The following is a 21378-nucleotide window of genomic DNA, read 5'->3' as shown; positions in this document are numbered from 1 at the left end:
ATTCAGACCTTGAATCTGCAGTGAAACAGGCTGAGACCTTAATGCATAACTCACATGGGTTCACCACATACTGCCTACAAACACATTTGGGTGTTCCAGAAGCACATATTGGTTGTCTCTTTTATTTTTTTTCTTCATTTTTGAAAACACAGGTGCCACGTATAGGTATGTTCAAGTACAGCATTCACACCCATTTACATCTTTAGAGTAAAACTCTCAATTATTCAGCATCTGCCACACCACATATATCAAAGTATCCTCTATTTAAACATAGGAGGTGACATACTTTGCTGGAAGAGCAGTATCTGATATGAAATAAATACATTTATATTTACATACACAACCAAAAAATACTGCCTCTCAATAGCAAGGAGGCTGCATATAACTGGTGAATAAAGGAAACTATTCCAATTTACATAATTAACAAGCACTGTAGGACAGACTGCAGTGAAATACCTCACCGTGCAGTTGCAACAGACAAGCTCAGATACTCCTCACTGATTCCTATCTCTGGCATTCAGCTATAGAACAGGACACCTCTTAGGAAACAGGACACCTGTTTCCTGCCTTTTATTCCACTATAATTCATCATGCCATGTCTTAAACACAAAATGTAATGTGGCATTCTAAACCTCCCATTAGTTACCAGCACCCACCTTGACAGTATGCAGGGATTTACCAGCAATACCTTCAGGAAGGTATCATCCTCAAACACTTACACGTGCTCCCTGAACTAAACAAGCACCAGGGGGATACAGCAGGAGGAACACATCCCAGGAAAGGACACAAGCACTGACATGAGTCTCATGGACTTTGTGTACAAGTTAATATACATTTTGTTCTTTTTTCACCATGTCCTATCAGAACTACAGTAAGTAATTACTGAGATTGGCTGGAGTCTCTTCAAAATTTCTCAGTCCAAGAATACCCCAATTATTAATGTTTTGATGAATTTTCCATCCAGTGCTTTTGATTCCAAAACATAAGTTCAAAACACAACTGACGGACCTTTTTTGCATGAAGACATAAAATGTACTTTAACTTTCCCCTCTAATATTCTTTTCCTTTTTAAATAAATCCACTGTAATGTCTGAAAAGCCCACCTTTTAAATATCCTTTCCTTTTATGCATAACACAGTTTTCACTCTGTGGTTTAAAGACAGGCATGTATCTGTATCTGAAGAGACAAACCTCACTGATAAGTGACACACGACTTTCAAATCCTTAAGTGACTCATGTCAACAGAGAGTTATAACAGGCATCTCATAAAGCTTCTCTGCAAAGCAGGCAGATTCTCAGTATAGTCAGCTAAGCACCCATGCACCTATTTCAGTGCATTCTGGCAGTTTATCCTAAAGTATACTTTAGGTCCAACAGTCTGAATTAAAGAATGGTTGTAAATTGCTCTCCCCCTCACTGGACAGCTGAGCACAAACAAACAGCTCAAGACATACCCTCAGAGGCTATGTTCACGTGTCCTCTCTCTCCCACATCTCCCCCCTGCACAGGTCATGCAGCCAGCTCTTACCTCAATGGTGTACTGCTCAAAAATCCGGAGCTGAAGGAAAATGTCTAGCTTAATCTTCCTCTCATGGAAGAGCTCTTCCATCTGTACCTGGGCCTCGTCGAGCTGCTGAAGGACAGATTCAATGTGGCTGATGGAGCTGTTGTGGGGGGTCTTGTTGTTGGAAACAGCAGAGTCCCTGTAGCAAGGCAGAGAGCAGGGTTAAAGCCGAGCTGTGAGGCAGGCAAAAGAGCAAGAACAACACATCTGTGATTCTGTGTGCTGCTGAGGAGAAAACCCAAGCACAAAGGGCTGAGGGAAGGTGTGTGCAACACTCATCTCCTCTAGTTGCTGAAATCCTCCTGCTCCTGAGCTCGGCACAAAGTTTGAGCAGGGGGATCATCCTTTTTTGTGTGGTGACACTGTGACCTTACACGCTTGGGAGGGGCAGGGGAAGAGATGGCACATCAATCTCAATGGCTCTCTTGAGGAGACTGGCAGGCAATCACCTTTAATGCTACAGGGTCACCTGTTCCTGCCTATACTCACATCAGCCACCTGGACCTTTACAAGTTAATTTCCTGCATTACCTTATTACTTACAGACTAATTGAATTAGAATGATGAGTATTTGAGACCAATGGCTAGGGATGCCTTGATATCCTCTGGATTACGTAGTACAGAAATGGATACAGAATACAGTGCAAAAAAACCGCAACACACCTTTCCAACACTCCAAGAGAGATTCTGACTTGTCTTTTCACTGGAAAAGTGAAATGAGATGTGACTGTGGCAGGTCAGATACTGCTCCAGTTAACGTTTTCCACTTACAAGCAGCAGAAGGGAGCAGACCTTTTAACTGGTGGGCCAGGGCCAAGGGGGAATTTGCTGTTCTTGAAAGAAGTCTTAGCATGGGCACAAGACAGTCCTGACAGTTCCTTTTCTATTTGTGCTTTCATGTATATTAATAGGTTCACCTAAAGTCTGCTATGTCTTCAGCAAATTTTTTTTCAGTGACTGTTTTATGGATAAATACCATTTGCAGACATAAAGAAGTGAAATTTATCCTCAAATGTTCCACACAAGGCCCTCAACTTTCAGAAGGGCCAGAAAGGAAACTCTGAAGCCAAAGTTTAATCTTGGCTTTGGCACGTCAGCTAAAACAAGATTCAGATGCAATAGTTTTCTCCATCCAACCTGCTCAAAGGTGTGTGATAGCAACTGCATTATTTGGTATATTTAAACTAAAACAACAGAAAACCCTATCAAATACACTGTTGGAAAGACCTGTGCAAATGTCATCACACAGGGTCAGAATAAAACAACAGCAGTCAACTTTAATATTAACTCTGTCAGGGAGCATAATGGAGAAAAAAATCAAGCATTATCTTTAGCAGAAGCTTTTAAAACTGAACTGGGCTCTTAACACAGGGTCATTTTGGCTGTGTTTAAAACACACACATTATTCTGTTTTCATTAAGTGCCTTGAAGGAAATGAACAAGCATTTGCCTGAACATCTAAGACTGAGAATAAAGTTAAAAATACAGAATACTATTAACTGTACAGTAATTAGCTCTTTGGATGCGTTTCACCTCTTTTCCCTCAACTACTTGATATTTAATACGCTGAACTTGAGATGCTCCAGCATTATTCTAAAGCAAGAACTACCGATTTCCCTTGCTTATAAGGGAATAATATTACATCAATATTTCTCTCTCCAGGTGTTATGGTTTCTGTCCCACTCTGTTTTCACATTCTTGGTAATCACAGGGTCTCTCTCTGCCTCCACATTAGAGCTGTACAGAGGAAGAAGGAATGAAAACAACCAGAGATTTTGAAACTACAGCATAATCTGAGGCTGCATCCAATAAAGTTCTGTTTCCTTCAGTCAGCACCTGTCTCCTATAAAAGGACATGAAATAAATCTTCACTCAAATGGAGGATTATTACTATTCATATATTATCTAAATTGCTCAATGAATTATTCAAGACTAGTGTTGAATAATCTCTCACGGGATCTAGAGACACACTTAGTTTTAGAAATTCTATTTCATTAAACATTTCACTCCTCAAATCAAGCCGCACTTGCATTTCAGTGACTGATGCAATATAAAAGTTTAAGAGTAGTAATCTGGTACTTTTTTTAAGTCTCCTTAGATAAGGTATTGACAATCCCTAGCTAGTCTGGTTCAAGAAAGATTTCCCTACAGAAAAAAAACATTTCTGAGATTGCACGCCTCTGCCACAATATTCCTTGCTCTGTCTGGCAATGAGAAACTCTGGGAAAGAATAAATATAAGATCCTTACTAATCTTTGAAAGGCTATGGATTAGAGTTTTAAAATTCAAGGAAATTATTGGAAAAAATCCCCAAAATAAACTTTGGGGAACATAAAATTGGACTCAGTACATTGCTGCTGACTTTGTTTAAAATGAACACTGTGCTCCTAAAACCACTTTCAGTGCTTTAACTGTGAGAAAGCTCAGTGAGAAATACCCATTTTCTAAAGCTTATGGGCAAGATACCTAGCTCTTCACTGGCTTTTTTTTTTTTTCCAGCCACGAACATTCCTGCTCTTTCACATCTCACTGGAGCAAGTCATTGTTTTGCCTTTCACAGATGAGCAGAAATATTGCCCCCAGCAGCACCCCTGGAACCGCAGTTCAAAAGGTTTGCTTCTTGTTGACTGTTGAGAACAACAATCACCTCAGTAAAGCACTGATAAGAAAGAGTGAAAAGTGTTTCCAATGTGAATCATGACATGTACAGAGTTGCTAGGTAGGCCTGTTTTACTCCTGATAGGTATGGGCTCCTGATGTAGTCACTGAGGCCTTGAAGACCTTGTGTGAAGAGCAGTCCCAGGCAAGGTATTTAGTTCAGGCAGCTGAGCTTTTCATCGCCTATCTGGAGGGAACACAGAGTGCTATTACACAAGTGATCCTCTCTAAACCAAAATCTGTTCTCTCAAAGATAAGGACAAGAAACATAAAACTTTCCAAAGCTCCAGCAATTTTATTGCTTTTAACCTGTGTTTTGACATGCTTGATAAGAGCAGTGTATTTCATTCTCTTCATTGTTGTAGCGTTTGCAATCTTCATCTATTCTTCATGGCAGGTACAAGGTGATCCACACTGAAATGCAATCCAGTGTTAAGGAAAGATTGCAGCAATTCTAGTTTTTCCTTTTTTTCTTTATCTGTGTGTTCTTTACCATTACCAGCAGCCACGAAAGATTTTAAGAGTGGGCACACACAGAGGCAGCTTCACTGCATTTTTTCACACAGTTCTGCCTCACTTTTTGAAAGAGTCCAGGATCACATTACAGGCTTGCAGTTAGTCAGAGTGCTCAAATCCAACACTTGAACCAGCTAATCTTGACAGTCAGATGAGTTCAGTTCAGTGCTGCAAATTTTTGTGTGCATTCAAAAGTTTGGCAGCCGTTCTATGTGGCTTTGGTGTTAACTCCATCAGAAGCAGGGAATCACTTTGCACAAATATGTTCACCTTGTTCCACCTTGCTCACTGCCCAGAGTACAAGCCAGACCTTAAACCCAACTTTTTTTTGTTAAACACAGCCACCACGAAACCTGCCTTGGTATTTTACAAACATTTGAGTGTGACACGAATTCCATGTCTCCAATGTCTCAAAGCGGAGGCCACCATCACTTTTCCAAGATTGAAACTAAGAATTGACCATGTTCACATTAAGGAAACCTCAAGTCCCACACATCACCTTGCAGTTCACCTCTTCCTCATGCTCCACTGACTTCTCAGCTCCAGGTATTACCCTGGCCACTCTCCACAATTCCCTACAACTCAGGTGCAGGCAAAAAGCCTTTAGGCCAATCTCACAACCAGAACAAGGACTCTGAATTTAGACACTTTCTGCAACCCCACAAACCACTTCACACTCCACCTGATGGCCTTGTACAGGGTCCCTTTCAGACTTTTCTCCATGGGTGTTTGCACTGAAGTGATGCCATTCCAATACTTGGGAAGAATAACAAAAAGTCTTTAGTCCACAATTTCACTGCCATTTTTTGACCTCACAGAAATGCCCTAAACTTTGCAAACAATTTCTTTGCACATAAGTAAGTGACCATGCAGACCTTTGACTGACCTGCTACAGCTGGCCACAGACACATTCTCAGCTAAAACCCCTTCCCCTCTGGCAGCTCATTTAGCCTACTCAGCATGTTTCTTTCCTACTCATCTCATCAGCAAAGATGAATAGAAGGATGGAACCCACCTATGTCTACTCCTGATCCTTCCTCTCCAACTCTAAGATTGGCAAGCAATACTACAGCTCAGGTCCCTCACCCTCTCCCATGATGCCAGCAAATCACACACAGCAAGAGTAGGAATCTCCATGGGCTCTCCAGTGTGGTTGCCCAGGGCTGAATGACAATCAAAACCTAGAGCAGTCCTTTCAAATCCCTTTTTTTTTTTTTTTTTCCCCCCTGACCCAGCAAACTCTGCATCCAGAATGACAAGAAAAAGCTTAGAGGAAAGCTCAGCATGTGGCAGTAGTAAAATACTTAAGGACCCCAGGAGGGCTCTTAAGGGCAGAGCTCCACCAGAGCCCCCAATGTCCATTCTACTCCAGAGCATCTTAAGATTTTCTTATCAGGTTCCTATCATGGCTCATGACTTTCTGCACATCTCAGGTGAAAAGTAAAGGCATCAGATTAGGAAAGCTCAGGGTGAGGAGGATGCTGTAACTATCTGGGACAGCCTGGTGAAATGCATAAAACCTGAGATATTTGCATATTATAATGCATACAGAACATGCACACCATGTACATGTGGATAAGGGCAACCTGTACCAATACAAAGATCTAAATAATAAGTGATGGTTCAGTGCCCAGTAACATCCCTAAAAGGCAGGAAAACTTCACTGCTGTCAACAAAGCTAAAGGCACAGAAAACCACTGTTACAACAAATGAGAGAGATTTCACAACTACAAATTCTGTATAAGCTTACTCTGCAAATATTCATTTGATGATAATTGCAGATCGAGAAAGAAAAAACAACAAACCCCCAACAAAAACCCCGACACCCCTTCCCCCCACCCTCTGATAAATTCTTGGGGTTAGTCTCTTCATGTATTTTAAATTAGGCAAAAACGAGCTGGTTTAATTCATAGTGCTAGTAGAATCAGCAGTATAAGAGCCTCTTTGACACTATGAATAAACCCCCATACACAAAGTTAAATAGAAGGGTGCTGCATGCAAAATGAAACAGTGAAGACTGCTAGACACGTGTGTATTTTATTAAGAGGACTACACTTACCCTACATCAGGAAACTAAACCATATAAATCACGAGGCCTCAGCTCACAACCATTTAACAATCTTCTATAAATACCAACTAAAAATATTCACTTCAAACACATTTGGTTCAATTCACTTCCCAGTGCCTATAAATAATCTCTCTGTCAAACAGGAAACCCATGTTCATCCACAGACTACTCTAATCAGTCCACACAAATCACTCCTTGTAATTTCAATAAAACATTGAAAGGATCCTTCAAAGGATCTGAAGAATTACAAAGAAGCAAAGAATTAACAAACTCTCCCAATTGAACCTAGCTTGCATTTCCCAATTTAGGCACCCCTAAAGCACAGCATGCATCAGATTTCTCAACACCTGTGCCCCAGGTGGATGCTTACCTGAGCTGCTGGATTAGATCTTCCCCTTCTTTAATAACATTGAGGGTAGCATCCAGGGTGGCTGTTTGCTGCTGCTGAAACTGCTTGATAAGCTCCTGAACTGCATCCACAGAGTCAGCACAGACATCCTCTAAGAGCTCCTTCTGCAGATCTTCCATCCATGTCCACAGCTGGGTAGAGGGGAGGGAAATATAAATCAGAGAGGGATTGAGATTTAACCCTTTTCCTCTCTAATTCCAGATCAATAGGCATTAGCTAGGGATGCATGTTTCACAGGAAAACTGACCTCAAATTTCTAAACCCAAAAGGATACATTTGTTATTGATTCTATTTAAAGCAATAAAGTAAAATAAACATAATACCAGGTAGTCTTGTAAAAAAATTTCAGTTTCTGTTCATTATACTAACATAATAACTAATTATTTTATTCTGATTAACTCTTTACACAAGTAACAAATTAAAATCCCCTACAGCTGTGATAACCTAACCCTTTCAGGAGCTGAGCACTATCAGCTGCTATTAATTTCACATGTAGCTGAAGCCTGTTGCAGGACAGACCTACAATCTTTGGTATGTGTGTACAGTACTGACTGAAGTCTAGCTGTGCCTGCTCTGCTATGCTTTCCCAGGAGTTGAGGTTTTGGGTTTTTTTTGTTTTCCAGCACTTAAACCCCCTCCTCAAAATGCACTCAGACTGCATTTTAACTCTGAGAAAATCCAAACATAGAAGACAGAAATATTACCAATCAACCCCATGCAGCTCCATTAATTTTGAATAGTCCTGACTACCAGTTTTAAAGCCACAATCACAGCAACAAATCACTGCAAGTGCTTAGATGAGAATTTCCATCCAGCTGTTCATCAGAGGTCTGGACAGGGGCAGGAATGCCCCGGCAGCCTCTCGCTGGCTGTAAAGGCTTAAAGTGAACCGAGGTTTCCCCTTTAAGCTTGTGCTGAAAAGTGAGTGCAAAATCGCACCAACCGAGCTGGCAGCCTGCCAGCAAACCCTAATGACTCCACCAGAGACTCTTTTCTGTGCCACGCCTGCCCCATTAACCCACATTTTGCTGGAATGCGCTGGAGGTAGCAGCGAAGTACCAGAGTGAGAAGCAGCACCAGCGCACTGGGAAATGTCAAAGGATGCGGCGCCGGCTTCTCCAGCCGTCCCAGGGACTGCACGGCTTTGTCCCACAGGGACCTTGGGGTGAACGTGAAGCAGAGGAGGACATTGTGCGTGGGTGGCAAAGAGCTGGTAAAAATGTTTGTGTTCAAAACGAGTTGCACTGTATCCCATCCTACAGCATTTCCTCCGAGACTGTGAATTCTGCACGTCCACATTAAATGAGAGGAGGATGGGGACGTCTAAAGCTCCAGCTGCCAAAGCTTCCCATAACCAGGGCCCACACCTAAGGCCAGTCACTAAATGCTACACTATATACATGCTACAGACTTCAAGGATATCACCCCAGTCCAAACCAAAATCATCAAACTTAGAACCTGTGCCAGCACACTCATGATACCAGAAAAGGGAGAGCCCAGTGCCTTGTGCTCTGTCCCCACTTCTGCTACTGACTCCTTGCTCAACAGACTTACAAAAACAAGTATTCAAACATATGCCTAACTTGTAGGCTTTTCAGAGTCAGCTTTGAATATCTTGGGTAAACGCCTCAGTTTATTCATAAATAGCCTAATCATAATGGCCTGCCCTACTACTGGCCTGAAACGGAATGTCTTCTCTTGGGATATTTACATACTTTCACATTCTTAGGTAAAAGGCGTGGTATAAAAGGGCAACTATTAATAAAAGAAAAAATGTAAGTAAATAGGCATGAGAAAGAAGTGAAAAAATGAAAATATACTTAAAGAGCCAAATAGAAGGCTTTTTCATTTTTGGTCTGAGGTCCATGTGCTGAACTTCGGGAAGCTACCATAAAGGAGAATGCATTAGTGCCTTTATATATTAATTACATTGAGAATCTTCCTGATTTTGATCCAATCCCTGCACCCACTCAAACAGTAGGGACAGCTGGACTATAACAGACATGGACCAGGTTGTTCAGGGAATATTACTTCTGCTTATCAGACCTTAAAGTAATAGAGTACTTTGTAAATACAGAAAAATAGCTATGTGTATAAATCATCCTTCTGTTTTGAGGTGGGAAATACAGTAGTTTTTAAATTTCTTGCAGTTCTTAGTTCACTTGTCAACTTAACAAAAAAAAGCTCAGGGAATTTTCTGTACAAAAATGAAAGTGAAATAAGGAACTTTGTTCATTGTTAGGAATCTGCTGTTTTCTTGAAATTATCAATGTTAGGGCAAAGGAGAAAGTTTCCAACCTTCAGAGAAAAATCCTGTTTTCAAAAGTATCTCCAGAAACCAGCTTTTCAGCAGGAGCATTGGACACTTAATATCCTACTTCACTTTTTGAGTAGGCTTCTAAATCGAAGCAGTTTTAAAATACTTAAACATAAACTGTATTGTGTTCACGTGGAACCAAAACACTCATTAATTTCAGAGAGCACTCAAATACATTAACTCATATTAGCTTCAGATGTTTCCATAAATGACCTCTGACTGTAAGGATTTGCATAGTAAAACCTATCAGAATTTAGGTCATCCTTGACTCAGAGCCCTTTAATCCTTTAGACTCCACCAATCCCTGGAAAACCCTAATACAAAGAATCAGTCAATATTAGTAAGATTAGGAAGACCTTTCAGGAACAATTCACAATAGGAACCTGATTCCAAAACCTTCTAGGTTCTGTGCTACAACTAACAGCACCTGAAACAAATTGTTACCAAGCCTCGCTTGTGAATGCCACAGCAACTACAAGACCACAGTCAGAACAGCTGTTAATCATAAAACAGAAATCACATCCTGGTTGTCACTGCTCAGGAAAATCAGTCCCTCTTAGAGCATGATGTTTCATTCCAATGCAAGTATTTGACCGATTAAAAAAAATCCTGACAGTTAAAGCCCCAAATCACTGGATACCTGGTGCATTTCCAGTCCATGCTGTGACCTACTCTAAGCTAGATAGATTACTGAAGGAACTGTTCCCATTTTTCATCTAAATCTGACTTATTGCACAGCACAACTCTTATTTCATATTTGCAGAAACTGACTTTTATTCTTAGCATGAACAAAATTGGTGAGCATTTGTCCCATTCTCATACATAATTCAAACTATTACCAAGGTACCACTTGATCCCATACAGGGGATGTATGTAGATACATGCAGATATTCCACATATAAAGACAGTATTTCCACATCTACCTGTGGTGACTTTCACTAAGTTAGCCAGTGATGCATGTGTCCAGAAAAGGAGATAATCTCTGCATTATGTTACTTTACAGGTACTAAACAAAAAATACAGAATCCTAGAAAACAATAAAGAAGTATCACAAAAGTAAGTTTTGTTCTTCCTTCAACTGATCTATGCTTTAATATGATTAATGGATATGGAAATACCAATGCATTAATGGTAGAACCTGAATTAAGTCTATCAGAGACATCCAGCCACAAATCTGACTCATGCAAGCTACATGTAAATGTGTCATAGTTGTCAGCTACACTGGAGTCTCAGGTAAATACCTATCCCTAAGACATTCATGCTGAAGGTCCATAGTAGCTCCACAACTGAGGCTTTATTTATCAAGGCTTTAAACAAGAAAACTAATTCTCCTCTGATTACTAGAACAGTGGGAAAGAAGAATGACACCCCTCCTTTCTTTTGGGGGAGCATCTGGTGCCCCTCATGCATTTTGACAACAACATTTGTGCCTTTCTTGGATATAAAACACAGGCAGTTTCCCTCCATCCAAGAGACAATACAGCTCTTTATTCCCAACTACTTAATCTGATGAAATACCCTTCATTTTACTCAAGTATTTAGTGAGACCACTTAGTGGAGGTTTGAAGGACACCTGTGCCTGTTACCTAAAAATTAATGCTTTTGACTTAGAGCAAGAAACCACTTTAAACAAAATCCAAAACCTAAAGAGATTGCTAAGAAAATCTTGCCTGCATGATTGGAATAACTCTTAAACACCTAATGTTTATATGCTGCTATTTGTAAACGACAGAGATGAGTTATAATCCCCTCAAAAGCAGTTTAAAAGCACTGAGTAATGGGAGCAGTGCAAAGAACCAGTCAGTTCAATCCATGAGATTTACCACTCTACATCATTTTGCTAGTCTTCAAAACAAGGATGTCAATGGAAACAAGCAACTTCCCAGGGTGTATGTTCCACCCCTTTACTATGTCAGAGAAGCATCCGGTATTGCAGGGCAGGCCCCGAAAGGATGCTCATGACAACTCAGGAACAGAACATTCACCACAGCAATGAAGACTAGAACAGAATGCAGGAGAATTCAGTGACATACAGGGACCCTGCTGCCACTCCATTGCAATGTGAGTGTTCAGAGAACCAAGGGCAGGCTGAAAAAAAACCCCAAAACCACACAAGCAGAACTGCTCCAGAGAGAGATGTCCATCAACCCTATTTCCCTCTGCTACTATGCCAGGCTTGTCCAAACCTATTCTATGGCAGTAACATTTAGCTAGGAATGCATAACATGCACTAGAAAGTCACACAGATCTCAAGTTCAGGTTAATTTATGGCAGAACTTCAGCCTGCACTTGTGTTTAGGCATCTGTTCAAAGGCTGCTGTGCATCCAGCTTGACTGCACAGCCTTCAGTAAATTGTCTGTTCTACTTTAATTTCCCCACACCAACATGGTGGAGAAAATAAAACTTTCCAGCACAATTAACCCTCATCAGCTGGTATTTAGTCACACTTAGAATGCATCCAGTCCCGTGTAGATACAAAAATGCTGCTAGCAAGGATTTTCTTGCTATTTTCTAAGTCCGTGAGAGACTTTTCTCTCACGGAGAAGAGGTAGCAGGGAATGTAAACAACCAAGCCACCTGCAACCTTGAAAAGTCTTGTTTATAGTATAGTAGAAAAATATTTTGACAATGGATGTTTTAGGATTTTAGCCAATCACCCCAAGGGGTGGCTGATCCTTTGTCCAATTAGACTATGAAGAAAAAAGTCTATAAAAGAGTTTGTAAAATAATTAAATAAATCAATCTTGCTGCACAATTCCTGCCTGCTGGATCTTCTCTCCTCCTCCTCCCCCTCCCTATGGCTGCGGGACACGGTGATATACCCTAGGCCTGCAGTAATAGTCCCGTTTCGGTTGAAAGAACTGATGGGTTGTTGTAAATTGGAAGCATATTTCAACAACATTGTCCGAAGTCACGTTCAAGCTCTCAAGGAAACGTCAACAGAAATACAGAAAACAAGGTCTGCAATGATGAGTTGCTAAGTGACCTCATGCCATCATCGAAGTGGCACATAATGACAGCACTAATAAAATGTGACAGGATGGGATATGACCAGACACTATGTATGAAATGCCACAATATGCAACTTCCATGGTAAGACACAACCTGTAAGACTCCCTGCTGCAAGACCTGATGTTGTCAGATACCACCAAACTGGTTGGGAAGAAATGACAAGTGGAAAGGGAACATTCTGTGAAAAAACCCATCTGATCTCTTCGAAACCTCTTTCTTGCTTTTTCCCTTTTCCTCGCCAATTTCTTGACATTCATCCTTGGTTGGGCTGCATCTGGTGCTTCTGTATGCTCAGGCTTTTTAATTAGTAACCTTGCCTATGGCAAAAGGATTTACACTGCCTAAACATCTGATGCTTTTTCCAAGTCCTGCGTGGACCAGATTGATATAGCACAAAATAATCTCCTCTCAAGGGAAATATGATTTGGGTAGCTAGGCTTACATCAGAGAGTGTGTAGATCTCCAGCCCAAGGTCATGTAAATGTAATTCAGGAACTATTTCCTCTAGGAGAGAAGATTGATTTAGAACTGAAGAATCAAATGTACATGCTCTATGTTGCTTCTACTACCATCATGAATTGTAAAAACATGTTCCTCTTCTAGCATAATTTTAGTACGTAATTTGTAATTAGGAATCTGGATATAATTAACTTCAGTAACTGTAATAATCAAGTTCTGCACTTGATCATACTGGTAATAGGCTTAGAAAAGTTCTTCCTACACTGGAAGATTTACGCAGTTTTACACCAGTGTGATACAGAACAGTTTGGTGCAGAAGCTTCCCACACTACAAATGCAGCAATTTATTAAACTAAATGTAGGTACCATTACATTCTCCTCTAAATTGTTCACTGGTTCTAAACATCTCATCACTTCTCAAATGGAAGTTGCAACACCCCTTCCCTCTATGCTTTTTCCACGGACTGGTTGTATTTATCACTGGGATTCTTACCCTGATCTGTTGCTTCGAGCCTTTTGTATAACTTTGTGCACTACGCCCTGGGAATCGCAGAAACAAATCATTTGTGACAATTCTGTATCATTCTGAAACTTGCTAAGGACTGAAAAAACTGCATAACTTTTCTTAAACTGATCAGTCTTGCTGGATCCATTGACTTGAGCCACTCCATTGACACCATTTTCAACTAGTTAAATAGACTCCTGTGCATACATGCACTTCAGGTGAAAGACAGAATGTGTCTTTTGAGTGATGAGTGAATTACAGGAGTGTCCCTGTATGGCTTTGATGGAGATTTACTCAGTACACACATTACTGCAGGCACTGGCTGCCTACTCCGTTGCCTTTGTACACAGCACTAAAGCCCACACACTGGAACTGGGAGAAGCTCATCTTCCTCAGCTTCAGGAAATCAAGGAACGGGCAGAAATGTGTCTAATAAAAGAGTACTTCATGAGAGTTGGCACATCCTATTTAAAGATGCTCATAAAACTCCCTTTTAGCTGCAACATGACCCACTGATGTTTGGAGAGCAAGGCATACAGGCTGGAGACCCATTTCCACAACACTCAAAACACATGCAAAGGCCCTCAAAAGCCAAGGACAATATTTGAGTGGAGCCATTGGTCTGAAACAATGGTGAATGGCCTGAAAAATGTGGATAATGAAGTATGAACTTAAATGCAGTCTACAGGAATCCTTTGGCTAGCACATGGCAGACTGGTGGAAAGAACTTCTCTTCCATGCACAGGTTTGACTTCCTGACATTTGGTTTATGTGGCTGCATTTACAAGCATTTAATTCTCACTACTTTGATTCTGTCTTGCAATCTTTTGCCATCACAGATGGCAGAATTTTATTCACTAGTGGTCTGGCTGTGCTTCAAACTCCCCTGCTCAAGAGCAGGATGTGCTGCCAGGATACCACAGCTCTTTTCTTTCCCAGCTACTTAATCCTTCATGAAAAAACTTGCCTCTCAGCAACAAATGGACAGGAAAGAAGGGCACCCTGCACCACCCCAGCTGTCCTGGTTCCTCAGTCCCAGATCTTTGGTAGCTTTACAGATACGATTTAGCTCTGCAAAAGCATCACCAAAGTTAAGGATTGGTGAATGTTGGCATTTTGGTCCAAGCCACAGTCTACCCTCTGGAGTTGGGGGGGATTTGCTTTTGTTTAACTGCTTCATGGTAATTAATTGCTGATAACCCAAAGTGCACTTTTATATAGCTCACACAAAAATAACACTTTTTGTACCAGCAGAGCCCTCTCCACAGCCACAATTATCAGAATGATAAACTGACAGGCGATCTGCCTTCTTCAAGGTATCTGCCACCCAGGCAAGGGACAGCACATGTGTTACTTGTACATCTGGCAGTTCACTTCTACCACACCCTCTGACTTCTGCCTGCTAATTCACCTCTGATGGGAATAGGAGAGTATCTAGGAACTGAGCACTTCTTAAAAAAAACCAAACAAACACAACAAAACAGCATTCACTTAGAATCATAGAATCACAGAATCATTAAATTTGGAAAAGACCTTTAAGATCACTAAGTCCAGCCATCCATCTAGCACCACCACTGCACTGATTCAGCTCCCAGCAAAAATAATGGTCATACTTATAAGAGGCATAAGTCTAAGGTTTGATGTTTCACAGCCCTGCAGTGAGAAGAGGCACAGATATTTTCAAAGTTTGATTTTGCATGCTGTTGTGCATCTACATCAGCTGTTAATATTATCCCAGTGAAGGACAAAATTTCAAGCTTTTGAACAAGGCACATTGTCCTTAATTCTAACACTGAAAAGTTCTGGGGTGTGAATTGGCTACTCAGTGAATATTTTATGTGCACAGAAACAGTTTGGGTCATTTTAATGTTTAATTCTTTCCATTTTTTTTTTTTTAATCTGGACATAATATGAAAAAAGGAAAAAAAAGTGCTGTCCAGGACAGGAGCAGTGTGTGAGTGTGTAAGACAAACACTTCGTGGTAGACGTGTTCAGAGAACAAGACATTTTCAGAACTTCCAGAAGTTGCCAGCAAGTGGAGTTGCTAAACTGAATATCCCTTGCATCACAAATCTTTATTATATAGTGGGTGATTGCTCTGAAAAGTCAATATTAGCAGTAAAAGTCAAACAACAAATTTTTAAGTTCAGTAACATTAACTTTGATTCCTGTGTCAATTCACAGTGAGTGACAGGATTACAGGATATATCCCAGAACCACTGTCATGTTTGCTCCATGATTAACTTTGATACATTCTGTCAACTCTTCTGATGGGAGTCAATAGCAGCTGACCTCAGTCCCTTGAGCTTTCTGCTCCCTGCGTCCCAGCAGCTCTGCCTTGAAGTGAAGAACAAGCCCTGTCAGAATTAGTGATCTAGACTGAAATAATCTCCTAATCACAATATTCAACTGAAGCAGAGAAAATTTAATTTCACAGGTCTTGGTTATCAAGCAAAATTAAGTTAGCAGTGCCTGCAATAAAACACTATTACTGTTCCTGACTGATAGGGCAGACCCACTCCATTACCCACTTGAGTAACCCCACTGACATCTGTGGGGTGACCAAGGTGACCTGCTGACCACAAATAATTTAGGTTATAATATAGGAAGCTGTCTGACACCTAATGGTCCAGGACTCAGCTCTCACTTTCTCATGGCCTTATCAGACAAGATTTTCAGACTGAAACTTTCCATAGCAGGTGTCTGCCTAAGGCTGAACTTGATGAATTTTGAGGTAAAAAGTCCAGAATGAGATGAAGGGATAAAAAAGGTACTTTGCCTGTGTTAGGAGTTTTATTTCTGCTCAAATGAGATGCTCCAGACCCTCCATGCTTTTAAGCAAGGGTTTGAAATTTTGCAGGGCTTAGCCTTGATGTCAAGAATACACATTATGTCATTCATGTGAAAATTTTCCCAAATTTGGTCATTCAAAAGCCCTCTGCCAAGTTCTGGTTTCATGTTCATAGGAACCTGTTAGGAATCTGGCAGTTCCTTTTTCTCAACATTAAATATTTTCTGAGCATACTCATCCCCCATTCTGAGGGCCAGGTATTCATGGCAGGCTCCACATGGAAGTGCCAGGACTGAGCATCTTGTCCTCCTGCTCTTCTGACCCACTAAGGGCCAACAAAGCACAAGGCACATGATCTGAAAACACAGTTCTCTCCCTTGCTGTTTTTTTGTGCTGGACTCAACAGAGAACTGGTAATCTGAGGCCAATGAGAAATGAGAAACCTAGAGGTGGTAAGACATGCTTTTCATGCCCCAAAGAATTATGAAACAATTGCAGAACTGCTTTGTAGTTTAGTTAAGGCCCATAAGGCCCTCGCTGAATTCAGCGAAGTTACTCCTCATTCTTAAGTTAGCAACTGCATTATCAGCCAATACAACAAGCAACACAACAAACCTAAGTCATCATTTAATGATGCAAGAGGATTTTAAAAGCTTTTAATGATATAGAAATGGTGACAGTGCTCTTTCCTGTCTACATTTTAATACTTGGAAATGTAAAGTACACTGCAGAACCTTAAGTATAAAACTGTGAGACAGTAAAATATTAAGATTCAGACAAGGAATTACAAGATGGTTTCTTATGTGCCTTGAGGGTTTTGGGTCTTCAGGATGTGATGTTATGACATCTGCAACCTCTTCTCCAGGAGGCTCAAAAAAATATTCTCTTTTAAACAAAATCAAATGGCAGCCAAAAATCCTGTATCATCATTTGATCGTAGAAGCAGAAAGTTCACAGAAAAACATCAACTATCATGAGATTTGTGATAGAAGTGAAAGATCCGACAATCCTGACAATAATTGATTCAGATTTGAAGAAAGAACCTGAATTTAATTACACTTAATCCTGAGAGAAATTATTCAGGTACAACGCTGTTGAATGCATTTATCCCAGTGATAATAATTTATAACTTTACCCTGCCATACAGATAATTGGATTTGATTCCCAGGGTACCAGGTTTCTGCTCACACCATCAGAAATGCCTTGGTCCAAAAGGGTACGAAAATATTGACTACAAAACTAGAAGAGTATAATGAATGCTATAGGACAGTGGGACACACAAAATCTCATTTACAGGCATAGCAATAGGACACCTACATTACCCAAGAGTTATGCTACCAACAATCACTTAGGGGACTGCTTCCAATTTATGCCTCTAAAGTGTTATTACCACACCAAAAAGTCCTTGTTTCAGCCTATTGTATGTATTGTTAAATAAGGCCACTTAAAAAAAAAACCCCATCAAAATTATTGTTATGCTTAATTGACTGCATTTTTCATATTCCTTCAACTGTATGAGTCAGTGTTTAGCAGAAGGGATCCTCTTTAATGCTTTCACATGAAACAGGCAGTGATTCGAGTCTACTGTAGTATAGAAAAGCAACTCTGAGCTTACATTACCCATGGGGATATCTACATTTAAATGACTGCCTAATTCAACACTACCTATTGTCCTGAAGAAATTATAGGAAGACTGACTACAAAAGGAAACAGTTCTTTGATAAGATCACTTTTTAAAAGTAGGAGCAGTTAAAAGTTTCTCAGGTGGTGGGAATCTGAGCAGTTGCATGTGGAGATGAAGAGGTGGGCAGAGTAGAGGTGAAGCAATGAGAAGTTCACAGTCAATCAACTCATCCACACCTGGGAATTACCACATCAGAAATACAATTCAGCTGTGCAACGAAGACTGTCAGAAGAAACATGTTCATTGTAGGAAGATATTTAAAATAATTCCAAAAAAAGAAAAAGTGTCAGTAAGACTGATTCTTCCTACTTAATTCTCCCTTTCACCAGTTCTGTCTCAATAGATTAATCCAACATGAAACAGTGAGAATTTGTGAAGCTTAGATGAAAAATGCTTCCAGGCCATAGTTTCCTGCATCAGGGCCAAAAAAATATGAAGGGAACCTTTTTTCGTTTCCAAGGACACAAGAGAAAGAGTTGTTCATAGTTTAAGAAATGGTTTTAAGAACTACAAATGATGAAATTAATAATGATGGCTATTATTAAGGAACTAATAATGCCTTCTAGAATAATGCAAAATACGTCAAGTGTTAACCAGGTTAGCATGGCAACCAAACTGCTTTCTCCTCACTCCAGGACACTCCCAGGAGATGGGTTTAGATGGTCATAGCAAGTCCAGCATCAGGCCCAGCATGGCAGGTAGGAGGGCAAGGGAGGCCTGTGTGAGCACCGTGGCTGGAATGGCTCCTGCTAAACAGCAGCAATGGACCTCAGATCTCCCACTATTTTACTGCTGCTGCAGCAAAAAAATTCTTTGCCTTGACATCTGCTGTGATTTAAATTGATTTGTTATTATTTAAATTTACCTGTTTTGTGTTCATATTGAAGAATGACAATTACATTGGTTAACTTGCCATTTTACAATACACAAGAAGGGCCTAGCAAGGCCAAGCAATGACTCATTTTTACCTAAGCCAATCTATTTATAGCATTAAAAGGCAAATACAGATCCAAACACGTGCTAAGGCTCTCCTGTTGTAATGCTTTGCCCTTTGCACCAATTCCCCCCAGCAGTCTTTTGTTATTTCACTGTGTCTGTGAGGATCCCCAGAGCTGGCAGACAAACACTAAAACCGCAGCAACTTCCTCACTTAATAGTTTTGGCAAAAATATGCCGAGGTATTGAGTTGTGTGGCTTCCACCAGCACAGAAACATGTCACTGAAGGAGCCAGGTAGTGGCACACAATGACATTCACTGAACCTGCAGAAAATCAGAGTGTTTGGCCCCTACAGGAGTGAATTAACACAGGGGTAAGTAAGCGAAAACTTCCCCTTGCAGAGCTCCTGGGCATCCTCAGACTTTGGGGAACTCTTGGAGACTGAACAACTTTATCAACCCAACCCAATGGCTGTCATTCATTATCATGGACGTGGATTCCTGTGTTCACCCTGACTTTACTGTTGTCCCAGCAATGCTACAGCTCTCTTGACTGTCCCTCTGGAGAGAGAGTCACAGAGTCATAGAATAGTTTGGTTTGGAAGGGACCTTTATAGGAAAGAGGCACCCAGAGTCTGTCCACTCTGGATCTCCTTAAAAGTGAAAAAAATTAATTATTGAGCTTTCCAAAAAGACATCACAGAACCAATCTGTCCCACAAGAAAACATTAATGAGGCAAAGATTTAGCATTTACTCTCAACATCTAGTGAGCAGCATTGATGCTATCACAAAAGACTGGTTTTAAAAGTAATTTTTTAAAAATGTGATTTTTTAATACATCTGCATTTTTATTCACCAAATCAGAGCTCATTAAAACCAGGTGTGCAGAGCAGGCAAACTCCCTTCTTGTCGAAGAAGAACAGGAGTAAAATGCACTACAATCCAAATCCCTTCATATAGGGAGGCTTTACTTCCCAAAGCCAAATTAGCCTACACAATACCAGTAACTATCTTTTTTTCACTAGTCATCACCTGCATAGGTGAATCAAGGTTAATCACAGCAGGAAACTGTTATGAAATAATTTTTACTGAGGATTTAACCAATTAAGTTTCCCCAGTGGCAAACCAGCATAGTGTTTGAGCAACTCTGGGAACAACAGCATTACCCACAAGTTGAAAGTTAACTGTATTTTAATATATTGCAGAAGCAGGATGTTAAAGAAAAACCTTCATGTACCAACAGCTATAATGGACATGCTGTAACTCCATCTTCCATACACACATAAACAAAGGTGTGCATGCACCTTCTACTTCAGGGGCTCGCCAACACGCTGAAGCCTGATACATGCAACTTGTTTGTAACATGTAAATCAACAAGCACAGGCAAAGCTTCAGCTTCTCAGAGTATCTTACTGATCAAGTGTGCTTTTGCAAACAGATGCTGCAGAGCATGAAAACAACTGTCCCGACTAATTCCATCTCTCTCAGCAGAAACCCTATCTTTAAAAGTCACTCACCACTGAATGGCCTTTGGACTGCAGAAAATGTGAAGTATGCTTTAATTACATCCCCACTGGCCTCCCATTTGATGTCCTGTCCACTGTATCTCTGGCAAGACAGTCTTATCTCTGGATATTTTTCAATTACACTAAACAGCATTTATTCAGGTCCTCACTGATTCACTGTATCAGTATGTGGCTGTTTTTTTCTTTAACAGTTGTTTTGAAAAGTCAAGTCTGCCTCATTAAACAATGTAAGATTTCTAGTAACACATAATGATATTGCATACATTAATTAACTGTACATTTAAATGGAATCCTCAGAGGATCACGCTGCTGGCATGTTTATACCTAATGAGTTAATATCAACTCATGTTCTTACAAGAGAATTCTTGTTTTCTAACAATACATCCTAGTTGTGATTAAGCACCACTTGATATTGTGTCCCTGTATTTTAGTGTCCTGTAACACTCAGATGCTTAATTCACATTTTAATTCCTCTTTACAACAGTTACTCATATGCATGAAATGAACTGGATAATTACAGCCTGTGTGGTGAAAATGCCTTTTCTCTGTGATCTGAGTTTTCAAAGACAGCCTCTTGCAGCACGCTACAATACACAGCAAAATTCCCTCATGCACATCTTACCTCTTTGGTGTGGGTATGGAAGGAGACTGACATGTCCAAGAGAAGTTTCCTCTGTTCCACCCTCCGGACAAAGTCCTGAATCCGAACTTCCAGATGCCGGGCTGCTTTATAGATCTCTTCAGGGTCACATTCCCCAGTTTGAGCCAACTGCTCTGCAGCCTCCAAGAGCTTGTCTGCATTGGTGTATGTATTCTACCAGCAAACAAAGCAAGAAACACAGTATGAGTAATACAACTGTGGCAAGTAAACCCCTGAAAGAGGCTGTTTATCCTTAAGGCATGAAAACGGGTGATTACCAGAGTTTTAAAA

The 21378-nt window shown here is 40.5% G+C and overlaps 1 protein-coding gene across 12 annotated transcripts in view; it reads right to left on the bottom strand.

The window, feature by feature from the left end:
• KALRN (kalirin RhoGEF kinase) overlaps window positions 1-21378 on the bottom strand; it is a 484760-nt gene that overhangs the window by 181014 nt on the left and 282368 nt on the right. For all 12 annotated transcript variants that reach the window (XM_048309150.1, XM_048309144.1, XM_048309140.1 and 9 more), the window contains exons 12-14: window positions 21070-21261; window positions 7176-7345; window positions 1529-1703 (exon numbers count right to left, since the gene is read on the bottom strand). In XM_048309150.1, the coding sequence (XP_048165107.1) occupies window positions 1529-1703; window positions 7176-7345; window positions 21070-21261 (537 nt within the window). The remainder of the gene's footprint in view (window positions 1-1528; window positions 1704-7175; window positions 7346-21069; window positions 21262-21378) is intronic.

Source organism: Corvus hawaiiensis, chromosome 7 (genome assembly GCF_020740725.1).
Source record: "Corvus hawaiiensis isolate bCorHaw1 chromosome 7, bCorHaw1.pri.cur, whole genome shotgun sequence".
NCBI lineage: Eukaryota > Metazoa > Chordata > Aves > Passeriformes > Corvidae > Corvus > Corvus hawaiiensis.
This window is presented reverse-complemented; position numbering and strand designations above follow the sequence as displayed.